Consider the following 20065-nt stretch of genomic DNA (forward strand, 5'->3'; position numbering starts at 1 on the left):
TGACAATGTCGCTTCGGGTATGCGAGGACGACAATCGCTCGGTTTTGCTAATTGTACCTCAGCCACTGCCTTTACAGTTGAAGCTCTAGATCTCGCTTAGTTCTTTGTATTCCTGACTTGTGCGAGTGTTGTTCGTCCGCCATGAAGGGTTGATGGCAAACCGCCACCATGACTAGCAACATTTCGCAAGCTGATTGGCCAAATTTGAAAGACTTAATGAAGTCGTACTGTGCATTGATCAAAGCTGGCCGAGAGACGATGACTTATCAGACGCTACCATAATGTACGCCATGAGTAGGACTTCTGTTCCAGGTGATCATCTGGACATCTTAGGTTTCCTCTCTTACAAGACACATGAGGAGACCATGAAGATCTGCTTTCTCGCCAACTGCGTGAATAACATCCATAAATTCTAGGGCTTTGATGGGAGCCGTGCGGCTTTCGCCCAAAAGGTTGCGGATCTTTATAAATTGAATGCTTGCTTTGTTGGCTAGCAATAGGCGATAGAATGAAGTGAAGGTTTCTGATTGCGCGGTAGGACCAAGAACGCCGTCAGGGTGCTGTTCAACGAGCCTTGCTAGCTCTTTGATCCAATACTCGGGCCAAATATCGTGGACGATGCTTAGAGTGTACTTCCAATCTCCAACGTTTAGCGCGTCATCCATGATCGGCTCAAGATGCAGGAACCCCTCGATCCAGCTGTTCCCCTCTTCAATCCAGTCGAAGTAAAGATTACTCTTCTCAACCTCGAACAAGGCGGCTTTTCGCCCGGTGGCCTTCGAATACCTATCCAAAGCTGACTTTGTGGCGTGGAAATATTCAGTATCCCAAGTTGTAAGTCGTAACGGCAATCTGTCGTAGACGAGCATGCGGGATGGCTCTTCTTTGATGCGTCTGATAGCTTCTACAAAGAGGACTGGAGAATGACGATACGTTGTTAGGATGAACTTTAGAAATCGCTTTCTCGCAGCTGCTGGTGAAATACAATGATTTGTCTTGATAGTACCTGGGTTTGTCATGTGAGAGCAAGACAAGATGACCTGAACTACTTTTGCACCTGCGATGCGGACTTCGTCGTCATTATCAGCCAAAATGTCGTATATGAGTAGATGTAGTGGGAGCATAAGGTCGCTGTGAGTCAGGTCTGACACTAGAGCAACTAAGCTCTTGACAAACTCGCCAATAGAATGGATTGCGGCCAGTCGGACATCAATTTCATGCAAAGAGGGAAAGTCACCTTTGCCATTATGGACGCTTATTCTTATCTCACAGGATGCAACCATCACAAGTCGCATCCATAGCATTAGCTTCGCCCGAATGTCTTTCTCTGCTTTGCCTTGCGAAAAGTCTCTTGCAAGAGACTGGCCAAGTCTTAGCAATTGGTCTCTGTACTCAAGTTGATGAGACGGCATGCTGGGAAAGCAGGTCGCTTCATGCTTTTCCTCAGCTAACACCTCGCTTGTCGGGGTTCTAACGCAACGAAAAGCTTGGATACGGTTGAGAGAGACTGTAAACAAAGGGATGGTTAAGTCTGTAGTGTCCCTTTCCCCTAAGTCCTTATCTTTATGGAGCCTTATATTTAATCTTTCAAACGCGGCCTCTACCCCTCCCATGTACGACTTAGACGGTTTTGTCTTGATATCATCATAACATTTTTGTAAGTCTGCGATACCTGCTAGGAAAGCCGTGGCAGTAATAGGGCAGCTATTTTCGAGAAGCATGGGCTTGAGGGCCCTCTCAAGCGTCGGTAAAATTTGGATAAGAAATTCTGGACAATCGTAAGTCAAGTTTGCAACCAACCTCTTCGTGTTGTTCGGGATATTTACCGGAGCAAAAGTAGGCAGTGCTACTGGTTAATCTTTGAAATAGTCGTCTTATACAGAGCAGCCTCCCGTGTAATTCATTTTGAGAGCGCCAATCCATCAAGAGCAGGGTTTCAGCTTTATGGCAAGTATCACGATATAGCACAACAGCGCTGCATGCGTTTGCTGCCTTTTCTCTCAAGGCCCATAGAGGGCTTGCAAGATGATGATGCAGCATGGCCTCAACTTCATGTTGATGACTATGGGGTACTCCAAATCGCTGGATGATCTCTAAGGCTGGGAAGATCTTCTGGGCTTGAAGGGTGTTGCTCTGATCTGGGCTCAGAAACGTACTGCTCAGAAGTCGCAGAACTATATACGGTAAATTTAAAAACTTTTCATAGACAAAATTCGAAGTGTGACGATACGAGCTCGGTTTGCAATTCGACAAAGTATCGGTGCCACCACTAATTCGATTCAATAAAGCTTTTAAAAGCATCAATCCACTGTTCCGAATGGCCCATCTGCGTTGGACATTAGTGTTCGCAAAATGACCGTTTTGGTGGAACTTACATTGAAGAATCAAGGCATTCAGCGGCTAGATACAGCATGTTATCAACATGACCATCCGTTCGCGAACCAAATCTTGAATCATTGAAAATGTCTTTGAGGCAATTCAGAGCGTGAACTTGGGAAAGCTCTGATGCGTGTGTGCCATTAGGGTCTGCAGGAGGGCCATCGGCAAGTGCTAGCAAGTCGAGCAGAACCTCGTCAAACAATTCATCATTACAAGATGCAGCTAGAATGCCAGTGATTATAGCGGGTAGGCCAGCTGATCGCCTGGTAAGCATAGTCCCCCTCTGCTGAAACAGCTCCAAAGTCCGCTGGATTATGTTAATCAACGCATCGATTTATATTGCATTTCAAATCGAACCTTGTAGAGGACTTTTGGCAGACTTTCCACTTCTAGATCCCCGGACGTTTTGCAAGTAGCGCACCAAGCGGCGAATGTCTGCGAAACAGTGGAGAAGGCACCCCGATGACGAAGTTCTGAGAGTTGGCGATATGCGAGTAGACCTAGCTCATGGTGTAGGTCTTTGTAGTCCAGATCTGTTGAGAACCCATAGGTATCAGCGTAGCGAGAAAGCGTAGCTAGGATGAGAAGGCTAAAATGAATCAGCGCTTTGAGTCTTTCACCCATTCAAAGCATGGTGATACCTCGATTCCTTGAGTGCCCTCCATGAGAAAGACAAGACCTCCTTGCCTCCTTCGTCACTAAATTCGCCCGACTCTTTCGTTCCAGGCATGCCTTCAGGAGCATCAGCACAGAGTATCGGCTTGGCGAACTGCCAAATGTCTTCGCAAAGTGTCAAAACTCGTCGGCTAAAAGCTAACGTGCCTAGGTATGCTGGGAAATTTTGAAGCTGATCCAGCCTAGGCCTCGTCAAGCAGAGTCTACGTGACACCTACGTTCGTTACTTCCCAAACACCAAGTTCGATAGAACCATACCTCATTGCTATGATGTTACCGTGCAAAGGAGCCGATTGGACGGCCTGTAAAAGGTCTGCCCCAGCGATCTGAACATCTTGATCGAGATCAGCCTCTAGCATTTGATACATCCAACACCGGTCATATGGCGGGCATGAGGATGTTCTTGCCCCAAAAGCTAAGCAAAGGAGACGAGCTAGACCATCTGCGTGGCAGGCTCTACCAGTTGACAGGAACAAGCTCCTAGCTTTTGGAATTGCCCTAAGAACCGAGTCCACCATTGATGAAGTCGATCCAATGTATGGTAATGACGGATCTGAATTATGGAATGGCTCGCGACATTTGAGTTCTGATGTGACCAGCATCTCCATAAGGAGGGCTGCAACCTCCCGTACATCATCGAAAGGATTGCAAATAAGGTCTAGTAGAACTCTCGTCAAAGTATTGAGGAGAGCTCGGCAATCTTGAAAAGTTGTATGCAGTCTGCAGAATGATGCGATAGGGCCGTCTAGGACAGAATAATGCTCCAAATAGCCCCGCAAAACATTCAAAGCCGTTATATGAGCATGATATGTTCCTGTCGGCCGGAGCTCTTTGATTATGAATTCAATATACCAATCCTCTAATGAAGATTCTCGCTCAGGTTTTGGGTGTGTGATTTTATCTTGTGGTAACGGCTCGGAGCACGTAGTTGACCCTCTAATCATAGAAACATTACGAAATCTAGTACAGCATTTCTTCATTAAAGCGATGAACTCATTGCGAGGCTTTGGGTCAGTTTCTTGGTGAAAGTAAGATATACAGTCTATAAGTCGTTCTACCGCTTCCCTGTTGATCGCCTTCGATAATGTCCATTCACCAAGCAGAGTCGAGAGCGCTGAAATCCTGAGGACAGGAGACGCATGGTCTAAAAGATCGAGACTGAAGCTTTCGGCATCACGGGCGTCTGAAATCCAGTTTATTAGCAATCCCATTTTTCGACATCTTGATTAAACGCTGAAGTTGGTAATACACTTACTAACGAGGTTTGATCTTGCGCTGACTTTCTTGCTGGCGGCACGAGCAGCCAGAAGGCAGACCTGAAGGTCGTTTTCCGAAAGCGAATCGCGGTCTGAAGTTCGTGATATCTCATGAGGATTTATGAGCTGAAGAAGCCCGACCCCTTGCTCTTTGGATTCTAGCAGCATTGGGTAGATGTATTTTTCCAGACTGTCGAAGAGATCTGGATTGCTCTTCTGGAATTGTGCCAGCGGCTGAAACCACAGAGGATGCGACTCACCCGATGCTCCAAAGGTGCCAATGAATTGAGAAAGGAAACGACTAGCAGCAGGAGCGCAGTCTGGGTATCGAACCCACGTCAAGGTTTGGAAGACTACAACCTGTGCAAAATACTTGTCTTCATCATCTGAGCTCTCATTGAAGCCTGAAATCTGGTCAAAATCACTCCTGATCTCGTCATAGAATGTTTTTAAGGCGTGGAATATGCATTGCGCTTCGATTAGCCTCTTTCGGAGAAACCAGTCCAAAGCCTGAAAAGATGATTTAATAGATACATCCTTCTCCTGCTCAAAGATGGCACGTAGACAAAGCGATAACGCCGCTCTAGAATATGCATGATCGCCACCACTGCTCTGCATGAGGGCTAGAACAGTGAGTGTTTCTAGCAGTCTTCGCAGGGGCTTTGTTTTATGATTCTCGGATCTTGTCAGGAAAATGTCTAAGGATGCTTCCCAGACCTCCTTACTTAAAGCTAGAGACTTCATGTGCTCACTCGGAGAGACTGAACATTTGTGGAGTATGCCGCAAAGTGCGTTGAGAGCGGCCGTACTATGAAACAGCGTAGGAGTTGTGGAAGATGCAGTCCGGAGTACGTTATTGAGCAACTGATTTATATCTCGACGGCCCCCATCATTATCATGCTGCTTCTCAGCAGTTGCAAAAATTACAGTCAAAGACTTGCAAATTGAACGTAGAACATCCTCAGACAACACAGATCCAGAGTCCATGCGTTGTAAAATTAAACTACTTCGGATTACCGACTTATCAACAGTCATGACTAGTTACGTGCCTGTGGGCAAAGCAAATCGTGGACACTCTTGACGTTGTAGCAATAAATCAATAAGGTATTAAGAAATTTGGCAGTCCTCGGGGTGTCAATTCTCCGGCGCCGGGTAAACATCTTTCCGAAAGCTACGACATTTTCTGGAAATTCTTTAGTTTATGCATCCACGCTCATAGCTCTACTCGCAATCATGTCCCTTTGGGGTGTTCTGACAGGCAAAAAGGCTTCTCAGTCTTCTTCTTCCTCTCCAGATACTACACTCCCAACCTCGCACGACAGACCATCCCCGATCCAGACTTCGCCATATCCATCTAACCCTTTTGACTCTACCTCCCCATCGGACACTCCATCGATACTGCAAGATATTACAATTCCAGATCCGTCACAACTTCATCCTCTTGCCGGTCTAAACCAAGATACCCTCGATTACTTATCCCTAGAAGACTCTGCCCTTAGCGACCTACCGGGAGCGCAATCGGCACTGCCGTCAAGAGGCTGGTCTGATGATCTCTGTTACGGGACTGGTGCGAGCTACCTCTCTGCACTATGCTTGGGTGGAGCATATGGCATGTTTGAGGGACTGAGGAGAAGTCCGATAGATTCGCCGCCACGATTAAAACTCAACTCTGTATTAAATTCGGTTACAAGAAGAGGGCCATACTTAGGGAATTCTGCAGGGGTATTGGCAATGGTTTATAATGGAGTGAACAGTACAATAGGATATTACAGGGGGAGGCATGATGGTGTGAACAGTGTTGTGGCCGGGGCAATCAGCGGAGCGCTGTTCAAGAGTACGAGAGGGCCCAGGGATATGTTTGTCAGCAGCACAATCGTTGCTGGAACAGCAGGCGCCTGGACTGTACGCCACATGATAGTCCTACTTCGAAGACTAAGGCTAACACTACTGTGTAGTTACTACGCAAAACATTCTTCTTGAGATGAAGCCACAGGTCGTAAGTGCGTCAACGATGGCTTATGTACAACATTAGAATTTATCTTTGGGGGTTCGAATCATGTCTGGTTCCTTAGCATCGGCGATGGTGTTGGTAATTCTCAAGTCTAGGAATATCCACTTCTCTCATGACGTTTTCACCACAACAGGATACATAGCTACTGCTGGCTACCAAGTCAAGAGTCGCAAGAAATCATCATAATAGCTCATGTCTAAATGTTGATGTGACCCCTACTTTTGTCACGCCAGCCCCTTGTCTTTATGCCCTTCCGCTATGCTCACTCAATTCGGTCATGTTTGTATGGTATTGAAGATGGTCGAATGCGAGTATTTTCGTCGGCTGCAGAAAATCGAAAAATTTGGGCTCTGATATCGTGCGATTGCTGCGAAGTGTCAGGCACTATTAATCCAGGATCGTCAGCCTCCACTAAGCAGCAGCGTCACATAAAGATAGTCAGCCTTGAATAACAATCGCATGTCGTGAGGATCGGTGATCGTTACAAATGAGGGACTGTCTGATTGAATGCTTCGAGAATATAAATGATATAACAGGTAAGAAGGCACTAGAGAAGTAAAGTGAAACCAGGCTTGTAGAGAGATTGTATATTCGACAGGTCTTGGGAACAATAGAGTTCTGACTCCTCACACTATAAGTAATGTCTAAATAAGAGTATGATGTTGTCAGATTAGATCAAGTAAATTGCTGTCATGGACCGCGTGGATTTCAAACACATTCAATCCAGACCCTGCAAAACCATTCACGAAAAGCAAAGAGCCTTCGAGAGGCTTCGACACGAGACTGACAAAATGTACATTGATCGCACACGTACTGCTAGTCGTCCAGCATAGCTCTATCATCATTCAACGAGATGACACAGGACATGACAGGACCGAGATGTGATATTGGGGGGCGTCGCACTAGTCTCATTGGGGCCTAGCGGTCGATCATCTTGGTCGGCTGAAAGCATGGCAAAGACATAAAGGCGAAGGACTCCTCCGCTTGGTTCGAGACGCCTCTAGAAAAGAATCCCGCCACTATTGCACATTTTTTTATGCAGAGATCTATAGGGCTGCATAATCCTCAGCTGCGCTAACCCCTTCTGTAATTGCCATATCAGAATCATTGATTTGGGACTTGCTTTCGCTATCAGCACGTGCAGAGAGTGCGGAGCTACTCTCAGTACCTCGGAAAATTGTTTCGCTTTTCATTCGCCGAAACAATGGATGAATTTGGGGGTACATATGCCCCGCAATCCCCGGATCTTTCAGAGTATCAGTCCTACGAGCAACCAGATTCAATCACCCAAGCATATCAGCCACCACCACCACAACATTCTAGCTTTCAACAACCAACTTATCAACAACAATACAACTACAATCTCCCGAATAGCGCCCAGCCATTTGATCCTTTCGCCCCACAAGAACCCGTGTCCAACCAGCTTACATACCAGCAACAGTCTTTACCCAGCATGCCAAAGAATAGGCGAACGAAAGATCAGTTCGATGACGATGATTTTACCCCAGAGCAACCAGCACCAAAACCAGGTCGCCAATCTAAAAAGCAAAAGGTTGAAGAGGTGTGCGACAAGCCCGCACCAGGCGACGACGAGGGTGTAGACGTGAAGACGAAATTTCCCGTTGCTCGTATAAAGAGAATAATGCAAGCCGATGAGGACGTCGGAAAAGTCTCACAAGTGACGCCGACTGCGGTTTGTAAGTAGTCCTTATGCTACATCTAATTTGATCTTCAATCCTAATCTGACAACTCGAACAGCTAAAGCACTCGAACTTTTCATCATCTCACTAACCCTCAAATCTGCGACTGTCGCACGCGGAAAGTCTTCAAAGCGAGTCACTGCGGCTCACTTGAAGCAAGCAGTCGTTGGCGATGAGCAGCTAGATTTTCTTGAGCCGCTTGTAAGTAAGATTCCAGACGCACCAACAGGCTCCAAATCGGAGGGAAAGAAGAAAGGGGTCGCGACGGAAGGGGAAGAGAGTAGCGACGATGCGTATGTTGAAGGCAAAGGAAAGAAGAAGGGTGGGGAAGGTAGGAAGAAGAGAGCAAAGGTGGTAGATGATTGAGTGGCGGATACTTGGCATTGCTTTTAGCATGTCAAAGTTCTCGTCTCTGAAGCAGACTCTCTAAGCCTGTATATTTGGCAACGAATGCAACCGTGAGAAGGTGGACGCTGCAATCGTTCAATGGACACGAAGGCTGCCCGATCGTATTTTCACGGTCCGCTTACATCTTTGTCTTTGATCAGGGAAGTACTCTGGACAAAGAACTCGAGTGTTATCTTCAGAAGCATGAGACGACCTGTATATTTCGGATGCACAATACTATTCCGTGGTTGAACGGATGATGGCAAGGAAAGTACTTTGGCGCAATGCATTAGCAATCCAAGCAGTGTTTACGAAGCGAGCGTGCCAATGATTAGAAGTCGACCGTGGCATTTAGATAGATGTTGAGGCAAATTGAAAGTGTTTTCAAGACGAACTTTTGTATTCCCAGCTTCGGTGCGCATTTCTCGTCATTGTGCACGTATGTAATGGACCATTTCCCCGTCTAAAAAACGGTTGAAGCTCGATCGTGGATGAACGTCTGACTGGTTTCCTTCTCAATGAAGATGACTCGCGCGCATGGAGATTGTAAGAGACGCCAACAGAAGTGATCGTATCGCTTACGTGTGCTAGTGGTCAAGGCTCCTCGGCGGGTCCTCGCAGGCGAAGAAAGCGGACAACACCCCGCAGCAGCGCTTGATTCGCTTCAAGAAAGCTCACGACAAGCTGCAGGTACACGCTGCTTGGACCGTTACCCATTCCTGACGATGTCTAATGAGCCTAGTAGCTTATATGGCGCCGGAATAACGCGTCCGTGAAAGAAGTGACCCCACCTGAACCCCTCCTCTACTGCCTCCAAGACCTGAGGCAGATACTCCAAAATGAGGTCCAAACGCCAGCACCGCACCTCTGTGCCAGACATGTGTCCACGTTCCATATATACAGTACCATAGCTCAGTTAGCAGCTATCTATCCCGACAATGCTATCATTCAGGAAGCGCTTGACATCTTCAAAACATTGCTTGACAGCGAGGAGGGAGACTTTTTGAAAGATAAGGCTTTTGCGGACGCCCTCTCCGGCTTTATAAGTACAATATCCGCCACTGCTTTGCCCGTCGAAACGGAGAGTGCAGCGGTCGAAGTCTTGTTTGCAATCACGGCTAAGTTGCGCCTCCAATCAGAACTGCTCTTGACCTGGTTCAGGCCAAACAAAAAGGGTTGGGCTTTCCAGTCAGAAAATCAACAAGCACGGAAGGGCAAGGAAGAATTTCCCCTGTTCTATATGATATTAGACTATGTCTATCACGATGGACGGACTGGAGACTTTGCACGAACAGGGCTGTTGTACCTCATAGAAGCAGCAAGCCAGTCCACGGCACTGGAGCAATGGGTTATCGAGAGCGACCTTGCAACTCTGATGGCCAGTGGCTTGGGAGCCTTGTACAGTCAACTCACTAGGTTTGTCAGGACGAAAAATCATGACTAGCATGCACTAAGTGAATTAGAAAGCTTGTTCTCGCATACGATGAAGAACACCTCACGCCTATACTCGCAGTATCACAAGAAGTAAGACCTAAAACACCAAACGACGCCGAAAAGACGACTGCCCCACAGTTCAAGGCTCATCTCTCAACGTTCCTATCATACCTTGTGTTTTGGCAAGACGTCCTAGAACATTGCGGTTCCTCCGATATCAAGCAGAGTCTACTGGACCATTTCAAGTTTTTGTTTCTCCAGCAACTGTTGTAAGGGGCCCGTAATTCCCGAGAGCTACCCTGACTAACTGATGGTGGCAGATATCCTTCCTTGATTGAGTCTTCGGATCGAGATGGCGGATCTTCTGTAGCAGTCCTGACATATCTGAAATGTATTATCGAGTCGATCGATCATCCAGAGCTTGCTGACATGATCCTTACTTATCTGCTCGCTATACCAGACGCAAGAAGAGAAGAGAAGCCTGTGACTAGACCGACGGCGCTCGCAAGACGCCGTAGATCCCAGAGTCTTGTTGCCAGTCTCTCGCAGGGCCAAGAGAAGCCCTTACCTGATCTCTTCAATCTTGATGATTTAGTCCTCGGTAGTCTCCGATCTAGTAATCAACAGACGGTTGTTGCGACACTTCGGCTCATTACTACAATGCTTCGATCTCACCATCAGTCCGACGTTTCACTTATCAAGACAGGCGGTCGTGCTCCACCTCATCCGCTACGAGCCTTTGCTACACATGAAATGAATATAAGTTCGCTGTATCGCATCGTTGAGGATCTTATGGAATGGCCTGATCTTGGCATTGCATACGAAATACATCTAGAAGATGCGCAGAACACCCTCGAAGCCCATCCCTGCTCCCTTCGTTTGCTTGATTTGTCGAATGCAGGTCACAGAGCGCATGGTCCTGTAGTTCCCAAGGCCAAAGTCGTGAACAAGGGTTCGAAACCCTTCAATGATCCTATCCTTGGTAGTCTACTGGCGCTTTTGGATGACTTTTTCCTCAACGAGATTGACACTAATATCAGTCTTACGAATGTCTTCTCGACGATAGCTTGCTGTCCTGAAAGAAGTTTAGACGAGTGGCTTCTGAATAAATATGCAAAGCCGTCTAGCAGCGAAGGTCACAGTCAGGCCGCGGTAAGCTCCGGAATTGGAGAAACGGCAGAGAGCGATGCGAAAGACGTAAATGGAGAAGACGGCCGTAAAGTGTCAGATAACCCTGACAGAAGTCTTGATCGAACGGAAACAACCCCTGTCTTTTCATCGCTCGATTCTTTAGTTAAGCAAGTCGAAGCTTTTAGGAAAGACGTTGAGAATTTCGACCTGTATCTTGCAGAGCGACGACACGTTTTCCAAGTTGGCGATGAAGTTGAGAAATTCGTCCAGGAGGACCTCGTCAGAGCACGGACCTCAGAAGACCGCAACCCAGGCAGCCACTCTCAGTTGAAAAACGGCATCCATATTGGGTCCATCTCGGAGCGGCTTATGTCGGAAACATCAACCAATTCTAGCTCAGGCGCCAATTCACCAAGAGGTCGACAGCAGCAATCAACTTCAACATCTGCATTATCTGGAAAGCTCAGTCATCTAAGAATATCCCCTTTGAGGAGTCGTTCAAATACAGGAAGAAGAAACATTTCGCCGTCGCCGCTACGTCAAGAAGTCTCCGCCTCCAACGTAGTTCAACAGTCAGATTCGTCGATCGAACTCGCAGATAGGCTAAATCAGAAATTAAGAATCAGGTCTAAAAGAGAGAGTGATCAGAATATTTCGGAGGCTCGAAGCGATACGAGTAGCATAAGGAGCGAGCCCGCCACGATTGAATTGCCAACTGAGCATTTTCGAGATGTCAGTCTGAGTCATATCTTGACGAATGTGATTATATTGCAGGAATTTGTGTTGGAACTAGTTGCCATCATACAAGTTCGGGCAAGCTTGTTTGGAGAGGTCAAATTTGATTGATTCATAGCTTCTAATTGTACTTACCCATTTGAAGTAGTCATTTATAATTGGATTTAAGTCCAGATTCGATTCTCCGAGAAATCTCTCAACTGCCCACAGGCCTTTCGCTAATTCTACGTCTTTTCAGTCACAACGTACAAAAACATGACACGGTCTGTGTTCGAATGCAGACGAGGCTTAGAGAGCCAAAAAGACGATTCTATTTCACCGAGGATCGCACTGGGACTCTTCTCGGAATCTAGCGACAATGTTCAACCTGGGTGTGAACGAGAAATCATAACCATTAGACCATAAAATTATTGAACAACGGCAGGAGTTGGCATATCTATATTGGACATTTTAATTTTTGATAGTCCTTGATGAAGCTCGAGACTAAATTGTCCTTGGCCAAGATCCGATACCCTAGTCTTGACTCCATGAGCATTGACCCCACATCCAGACGCCTTTCTTTAGAGGAAAAATTCCGTTGGAGTCTTTGTTATCTATCATCCTGTTAGCATTATTTAAATTTTTCTAAAATCCATCGATTGAACCTAGTGGGTGGCATCAGGCATGCATGGTGAAGGACGACTTTGAGATCTCATTTTATATTCCTGTCGAGCTAATACTTTTATAGAACTTTTTGTTTGCAGTGACAATACAATTTCAATGGGCTTGAACTTGGCCTCTGGTATACGTGACCGCTTCTCATGACGGGATTCTTCATGTAGTCGATCGACTGGTCTACACGCGGCACTACACCGTCTCTCCACTCACCAGGGTGAAGTAGAGAAAAACAGACCACCTGCTTAATAAGTCCTTTCTAGCTTTCCTCACGTTCTGTTTATAACCTGAGAGTCTTTCAAAAAAAAAAATTCATATGGTAATATTCATTGGGTTGTCCTACCTCCCTCACTTCCGAGTCTCATGCATCAGGTCGTTCGTTGAATCAAATACTTCAAGATGGCATAGTTCAGTGCTAATGAGTTGTAGACCTTGTATATCACAAGAAAAAATTGATAGCACGAGGCGTTATTCACATTTCGTAATCCTCTGCCACGTAGGTGGGAACGAGCGGAAGCGCCCAGCTTAAAAAATATCATCTTCGACATCTAGTTCGCGCTTGTTCAATATGAGACATGTTTAACTAAGCTCCATAGGGAAATTATTAGTTGAGTCCGAAGTTCCGTCTCACTTATATCTATTTACTCTTGCATAAGAGACATGGAGCAATCACAATTCGTTCAACTCATTTTCATTTCGACCACCGACGGCTACATCAACTTTGAGGCCTAATATTTCTTTTAGACCGAGGGTCAATCATACTTTGCTCTTCTCATCAATTAACGAGGTCCCATTCCATCAACGCGGGTAGCAATTAGTCAACATCATCCTCTCTCAACTACATCCTAGTCCGTCAATGAGATAAGCCGAGAAGCAGCATTCGACTTTTGACCAAACAAGCCTTTTCACGACTTCTACACCCTGCCGACTCCACAGCTTGTAGCGTCTCATCAGACGTATGACCCATGGTTTTCAAATATCGTGATGCTTGGCTTATCTTTCGATCTATCGGAGCCTTCATGACTGGATCTTCCATCGCTTTTGCACTAACGGAGCCCGCACTGTGAGTTCACTTTCATAGCTAGATTAGGACGTGGTATCGACGGCATCGCAGAAATCGTATCACTGATCTCTCCATACAAGGGGTGCAACTTTTCACCTGACATTGACCTCACTTTTTCCAGTCTTCTAAACTTCTTACAGTCCCTTGACCAAGGTTATCGGAGAAATCTTCATTGATCGGCCATCAACATCAACTAATCTAGAGCTCAACTTTACACACTCCTTTCAACCTTTCTCTCGCAACTTCAAATGGCCGGACACCACGGGATTCGCATCCCCCATGGTGTCATATCAGAACGCGAGGGCGAACACTGGATGGACAGCCCTCGCATCCTAGTTTCACAGCTTCCGCGCTACACCAAGCCATGGGACGATTGTATCGAGGCTCATCAGCTCAGCAAAGACAATCTTCCGCCTTTCTATGTCCGCTTGAGAGACGATCAAGTGGGACATCTATATTGGGGAGCTGGTGGACTTTTGAAACCGCACGAATTGAACCAATACTGGCCATTCGATTTCAACACAAGTGGTTCATACTACAAATCCAGGGAGAGTTGGGGGCCACCCTACGACGATCCAGAGACGAACTCCATGTGGCATCTGAGGGGAAATTCGCTCGTTCCAGAGTATCTAGATCCAGGTTTACCTCTCACCTGTATCAGCAGTCACAAGGTCATGTGGAAGGAGCTTGAGAAGTTACGGACACATACTGAATCGGTCGAACGTCGCCATACGGAGACTATTAAAGGATTGAAAGACAAAGCCTCGTCCGAAGAAGCGCACTACAAGCTCAAGATCAGCCGACATAAAAAGAAAGCCGATGAGGGGCAGGTACGCATTCAGGAACTTAATATCCAGGTCGAGCAAGTCGAAGCAAAGAACGTAGAGCTCAGAAATCAATATGAAGAAGCTCAACATCTGGTCTCTGAGGCTCTTGACCGCATTAAAAAGTTGGAAGGCGAGGTCGCAAATGAAAAGCAATTGAGAAAAGAGGAGGTGGACGACATCCAGAAGAAATATGCGATGGTCAGAGAGCGCCTTCAAGCTACACAAGAGAAAGTCAGTAGTCTCGAATGTAAGAAGAGAAAGGCTGAAGAGGACGTGGCAGGCGATCTGAAGGGAATACCGTCTTTCAGGTCCGTACGCCCTAAATACCCTGGTTCGCAAGCAAGCAGCTTGTTTCCACGGACGAAAAGGGAGTTGTGACCGATCTGAGTTGAGGAACAGACTAGCAGTAACGTGCTTCAGGTCGAATCAAGCTATTTACTTGCTCATCAGTATTGCGTGGCGGAATAATCGACATATATTGTCGAGAAGCGTATTTTTAGTTCACGCCGAAATTGCAGGTACAACAGGCAAAGGCTTTCTTTAGGGTATCTTCACCATGTAACATAATTCACATATGATCCGCTTCAAGCGTGCAGTTGTTTGCCACAGTAGCATTTCTCGTTCAAAATCCAATCATTACTCTCCAATCCGTGTCCTCAAGCGATCCACCTCTGCCGTCAACTTCCCTATCGTTTCGTTCTGCGCGTTCATGGTTCGATTTTGCTGTTCTAAAAGACTTTTGATCTCTGCTAGACTTTCGTGTACTTCAGGCTGCTGTTGTCCGCTTACCGATCTCGATGGCGGTAGTTGCTCCCTTAATGGTTCTGGCTTCGTTTCGCTCAGTGGCTTTGCTTGGGCTTTGATTTGTGCTTCGGTAGACTGGCTAGCTGCCATTTGGCTCGCTTGGGCGAAGTCGTCAGGCTTATCCTTCACAGCAGATAAAGAGTCTCCCAGACTCCTCGTTGTTGGTGACATCTGAGATGATTGATCAGACGTCGGCGCAGCCGATTGTTTGATGGGACGCTCAATAGGTTTGGCAACCTCTTCGAAGCTACTTTCTTCATCTGGAACATCGTCTTCTTCATTATCGTCGTACTTAGCTGCGAGGTCTTTGATGGAAGCTGTTTGTTCGGTCATCGAAGGAGGCGGACCTTTTAAAGCCGTTGGTGGCGCACTCTCTGCTGCTGGTTCAGGTTCAGGTTCAACGGATTTCGTGATAGGCGACGGCGCCTTAGGTGCTGGTTCTGGGGCTGGCTTTTCAAACGGTGTATCTGTCGTCGAAGCCTCAGCAGGCTCCTCTCCGTTGTAAACAGATTCGAGATCAATTTTCGGCGGTAGCGCCTCCTTGCCCCCAAACCATTCAGCAGAAGACATGGCCGGCTTAGAGCCAACAGTTGGCGGATAGATGTCAGCTTGGAATCCCTCCGCTCTACGGGGTGCGAAAAAAGAGATAGGCTCTACATAATTGTCGCCGACGGTCTTATAAGCCCGCATTACTTCCTTTTCGCGAATGTTGACACCGCGCTTTGGCAAGAACGCAACGCCTCGCTGCGGCTCTACAGACTTGTATTCGGACAAGAACTCAAGCTTGTCGTTCTGCAATTCAAAGTATCGTATGTTGCCGTCACTGTCATGATCAATACCGATACCGTCCAGGATGGGGCCTGAGAACTCACCCTTTCCCAGCAAGGTAGAGCATTTGAGTACCATCATCCCAAAACGGCATGCAAATGCCTGATTGCGTATCTAAGCGTTCAAAACCCTCTTTTGGCGCCGCTGGCTGCCTTATGTCCCATAGCGCCAGCTGGCGATCGCTCATCCTTGAGAAGCCCGTTGTAGCTATTCGATCATTTTCGCCTAACCATACAGCGCGACTCGCTTTGGTTCCACCATGTCCTGCCCCCTCGTGGGCAGGTTTTTGCTGCCTTGTATCCCATATCCGTAGCTTTTTATCTCGTGAGGTAGTGGCGAGAAGAGAGCCGTTCGCGCTCCAAGTGAGAGACTGTATGATGTCTCCCACGTTTAGTGTCAATTTGGATTTCCCCGCCTCAACGTCCCAGATCTTTACTGTGTAATCGCCGGAAGAGGTTGCGAGGACCTGATCTGCTGACGGATTGAACAGCACATGGCCAACTTTCCTGTAGCTCTTTAGCCTTATGCGCTTTGCTATGAAGCAGGTTTGCAGTACTTCGAGTGTCCCGTGAGCTTTTTGACGGGAGCAATATCCTTCAGCTCCTCCTCGTCATCGGTTCGAATAGCGAAATCTTCTGGGACTTTCCATAATCCAACTTTTCCATCGTCTGAGGCAGAGGCTAAGAAGGAATCGTTAAAAGGTGACCTGACTCTTCCTTAGCTGATATTGTGCTCAATCATCTTGCAACGAAGCGCACCAATCTGTATCTAGGACCACTGCGGTATGGCCCCTAAACAACGGTATGTGATCCGGCAATCTCCCTTTCTCACTCAAGGGTATCACAGCAAACGCGCCGCCACCGCCGGCTTCCCAATTGACAGATAGGTATTGCGGATTGGCTTTGACTAGATTTGTGTCCCAGGCGTTCCCAGAGATTTTGATGTTATTGTAGCATTGCTCTTTCTTCGTCGTCTGCCCAAAGACGTGGCGGTACTTCGAAGCGCGGACGAAGCGGCCTGACATTGGTAGGGCCTGCGTACAAAGCTTAAGCTATATAGCAAAGCTGTATCTCTCGCATAGCATGGGTTGGATGAATAAATAACGGCCGAGAAACGCTGGAGTGACTCCTTGAAATACAAGTGAAAGCTCAGTCGAGGTCCCTGTAATTCAATGCCAAGCTCGTCGTTGATTGGTAGAAGCTACCTACATTAATATTGACTCAAATACATGGTATGAACTACAGGTGGCCAAATACCCAAGCTTATCGGAGCTTGTGGCCAGGTAATATTGAACTGTATGAATCTAGCCCGCAGTTTATGTAATGGCACAGGTATTCGACTCAATGCGCTCAGCATCGACGCTTTCTGAATTCCCCTACCGCATCTTGAGCTAGTAGCCTACTCCAGAATCAGGTTCGCTATCTGCAGGTTCTTTTTCTAAAAATCTGCTCCACATTTTGATCTCATGCTTTCCTCAGGCATTGGTGCAAGGTGTCAGAGATACTAGAGCAGGCCTGCCGCCATGATACAGGAACCTCCTTGGCTCGTGATTTCACAATTTTTGTTTGTAGTCGATCAAAGCTTCAGTCGAAGGCGAATTCATATGGTCACTCGCGAGACATCCAGGCCTGCTTTTATTGCATTCGCTATGCCCAAAAAATCTTTCTGGTAAAGCTTTTGAGTACATTCAATTTGGAGTTATAGCTCAACTAGCCAAGGTGGCCCATGAAAGGACGCCAATGAGGCACTACCTCCTCTTGGCTCAATTCGCTTTGCTCTGCCCAGAGACATATGCCTATCCTTTGCCAGCATTCGACGGTGCCCAAGAATCGCCGACGTACCATCAAACCGGCAAGCATGTCGATATCTTCATCTATCCCGTCAATCAATTTTCCTAGCAGCAGCACTTGAATGTTATGGCTCGCAGACATCACAAGCAGCCTTACAAGCTCGGTTTTCCGAGACAGCTCCATAGAATGATTGTTTAGCCCAGCCCATGCCTCGAGCTCAACGCGCTCAGGTAGATCGAGAAGAACATCTTGCAGCATTTCCTCAGAATATTTGTCCTCGGAATGCCTCGAGGCAACGTCTGAGCCTGAAGACCCGCTTTGCCATAGCTCAGATAAAGTGCTCAGCGAACAAGCTTTGCCTTGGTAGATTGGCAACCGAGTCTCTTCAATCGAAATTTTACACAAGCTCTTCCGCCCAAGCTCAGTGAACTCGAGATCATGAGGAATCCGAGACTCTGACTGCATGCGCCAGCAACGACCCAGTTGGACAGCCTGCGTGTGGATAAACATCTGTGCGTTAATCGCCGACTGCGCATTGTGAGCAGAAGCGAGCTGGAACTGCAAGTCTTCTACAGTAAAGTCCCTGTCGGGCTGACTCGATACGCCAAGCTTGAGATCGTAGACTTGCATTATGCCATAGATTCGGTCTTTTGGATTCCTAGTCTGCCTATATCGAGCCGCAATGAGTAGCAGCATTGGATTCTCCCATTGACCCCAATATAGCCCTAGCTTCTCCACCAACTCCAGAAGTTCACTGTTCTCCTTTGGTGAAGACAGCTCATTGCTAGATGACGAATCACAGAGGGCTTTGTAGACAGTAGTATAGTTGATGATTAGATTGCTCAAGCCCAACGTGCTTCCATTCCCACCTTTTCGTTCGATGAGATTGGCATCTTGCGTTAGTATCTCTGCGTCTGGTCTCAAGAACATCTCTTGTAATGTCCACAAAGACGTGAACCAGGGGTCTCGGTATAGGGTTTCGGATACTTCTCTGAAAGAAGCATTCCATGATTCAAGGTCCTCTGGTTCAGTACCATTTCCTTCGAAATGGGGTGATAAAATCATGTTAGTATCGAACAAGGTAGTATCACATTGTTGCATCTCATTGTCATCTAAATGACTCAGCCAAATGTACGCGTGAGTCGCATTCTTAAAGATGGCTGCTTGTCTACCTATCTCAGTCGCTTTGAGAGCTTCATTCTCTTGGTCTATGCATGCGATGTCGATCCAAACGAAATGGATGAGTTGAGAAGAGTTCTCGGAATCGCGACCGGAGCTGATCCGCCAGATAGCCTTCTCTAATTGTGCTACAGAGAAATGCCTTTCGTCGATAGTGGGCACTCTCCAGTTGATACCCCCCACCTTTAGGGCTGCATTTCCTTCCGGTAGCTCCCACCGGCCCCAGGTATACGAAAGGATGCTGTAGGCTGGTTCAATGTACTGACCATATTTGTTTCCTTCTTCGCGCTCGAGAGATATCATGCTGGGAACGTAAAGCAGTCGTTGAGGCCACTCTTGCTGTAAACCAACTTCGTCCATTGTCCCGTACTGAGTGGTATTGACTACAGAGAGTGGCCAAGATCGCTTGAATAGACGTCACCTCGGCGCACGAAATTAATGGGCGAAGTATGTACTTGGGATCAGGCTAAATTCTCGATAAGCTGCACAATGAGCTGTTCATGCATAAACTTGCAGAATGAGGCTGAAGCTTGGCAAAACACAGCATTGCTGCCAGAGTACACATCTTCGGACAATTTTTATAAATTTGCCATCAGTGAGCTGTGCCGACAAGTGGCCCTTATGAGGATGCTAAAAGTCTGCGGGTTTCATAACCAGGCTTGCTTGAAAATCTTGCAATTGAATATGCTCCAGATACAGTCCATGAATGAAAGAGTCAAGGAAATCGGGTTTCCTCACCAAGACCTGTGCCGTTTGACGTCTGCGCATCATCTAATCCTATTTGGTAGAATGAGCAATGGTATTGACTTTGGATTTCGGGATTGTCAGTGTTCTAATCTGGTAAATCTGGCGGGTTTTATGCCTCGACTAGAGATTCTTTCTTCTTGTCCATGCTTTGATGAACCCTTCTTTGTCTTTCACCCCTAAAGCGACCCTCTTAACCCTGGCTAAGCGCGCGAGAGCTTCTGCGACGCTGTCCAAAACCTTTTGCTCAGGCGCACTCACGCCATCGCCGTCCTCAGACCCTAGCAGAGTGTCAGAGCTACTTGCTCTCTCCTCGCGCAGACTGTCTGTATATATGGTTCCACGTTTGTTGTAGATGCTCTCGGCTATGCGCACCCTAATGCAGTGAGTCGGTCTGCTTAGGAGAGTCCATAGGAAAGTCAAATATGCTCCAGGGACCGGCGTAGTAACGTCTGGAAGAGTGTAGCG

At 47.0% G+C, this 20065-nt stretch overlaps 6 protein-coding genes across 6 annotated transcripts; 3 read left to right on the forward strand and 3 right to left on the reverse strand.

The window, feature by feature from the left end:
• Positions 1 to 329: 329 nt before the first annotated feature.
• Positions 330 to 5297, reverse strand: KY384_003052 (uncharacterized protein; the record flags this gene model as incomplete). Its single annotated transcript, XM_044811573.1, has 5 exons — positions 330 to 1849; positions 1959 to 2326; positions 2376 to 2686; positions 3273 to 4237; positions 4310 to 5297. 5 exons carry the CDS (start codon positions 5295 to 5297, stop codon positions 330 to 332), a joined length of 4152 nt encoding a protein of 1383 aa, XP_044670706.1.
• A 2228-nt stretch (positions 5298 to 7525) lies between these two features.
• On the forward strand, positions 7526 to 8387 carry KY384_003053 (uncharacterized protein; the record flags this gene model as incomplete). Its single annotated transcript, XM_044811574.1, has 2 exons — positions 7526 to 8018; positions 8080 to 8387. The coding sequence occupies 2 exons, from the start codon at positions 7526 to 7528 to the stop codon at positions 8385 to 8387; spliced, it is 801 nt and encodes a 266-aa protein (XP_044670707.1).
• A 746-nt stretch (positions 8388 to 9133) lies between these two features.
• Positions 9134 to 11819, forward strand: KY384_003054 (uncharacterized protein; the record flags this gene model as incomplete). Its single annotated transcript, XM_044811575.1, has 3 exons — positions 9134 to 9176; positions 9227 to 9824; positions 10163 to 11819. 3 exons carry the CDS (start codon positions 9134 to 9136, stop codon positions 11817 to 11819), a joined length of 2298 nt encoding a protein of 765 aa, XP_044670708.1.
• Positions 11820 to 13673: 1854 nt separating this feature from the next.
• Positions 13674 to 14630, forward strand: KY384_003055 (uncharacterized protein; the record flags this gene model as incomplete). Its single annotated transcript, XM_044811576.1, has 1 exon — positions 13674 to 14630. One exon carries the CDS (start codon positions 13674 to 13676, stop codon positions 14628 to 14630), a length of 957 nt encoding a protein of 318 aa, XP_044670709.1.
• Positions 14631 to 14888: 258 nt separating this feature from the next.
• Positions 14889 to 16908, reverse strand: KY384_003056 (uncharacterized protein; the record flags this gene model as incomplete). Its single annotated transcript, XM_044811577.1, has 4 exons — positions 14889 to 15879; positions 15929 to 16390; positions 16441 to 16590; positions 16643 to 16908. 4 exons carry the CDS (start codon positions 16906 to 16908, stop codon positions 14889 to 14891), a joined length of 1869 nt encoding a protein of 622 aa, XP_044670710.1.
• A 685-nt stretch (positions 16909 to 17593) lies between these two features.
• On the reverse strand, positions 17594 to 19213 carry KY384_003057 (uncharacterized protein; the record flags this gene model as incomplete). The annotated part of the gene is made up of 1 exon (XM_044811578.1): positions 17594 to 19213. One exon carries the CDS (start codon positions 19211 to 19213, stop codon positions 17594 to 17596), a length of 1620 nt encoding a protein of 539 aa, XP_044670711.1.
• Between the last annotated feature and the right edge of the window lie 852 nt (positions 19214 to 20065).

This window comes from Bacidia gigantensis (genome assembly GCF_019456465.1).
Source record: "Bacidia gigantensis strain McMullin 20006 chromosome Unknown contig_180, whole genome shotgun sequence".
NCBI lineage: Eukaryota > Fungi > Ascomycota > Lecanoromycetes > Lecanorales > Ramalinaceae > Bacidia > Bacidia gigantensis.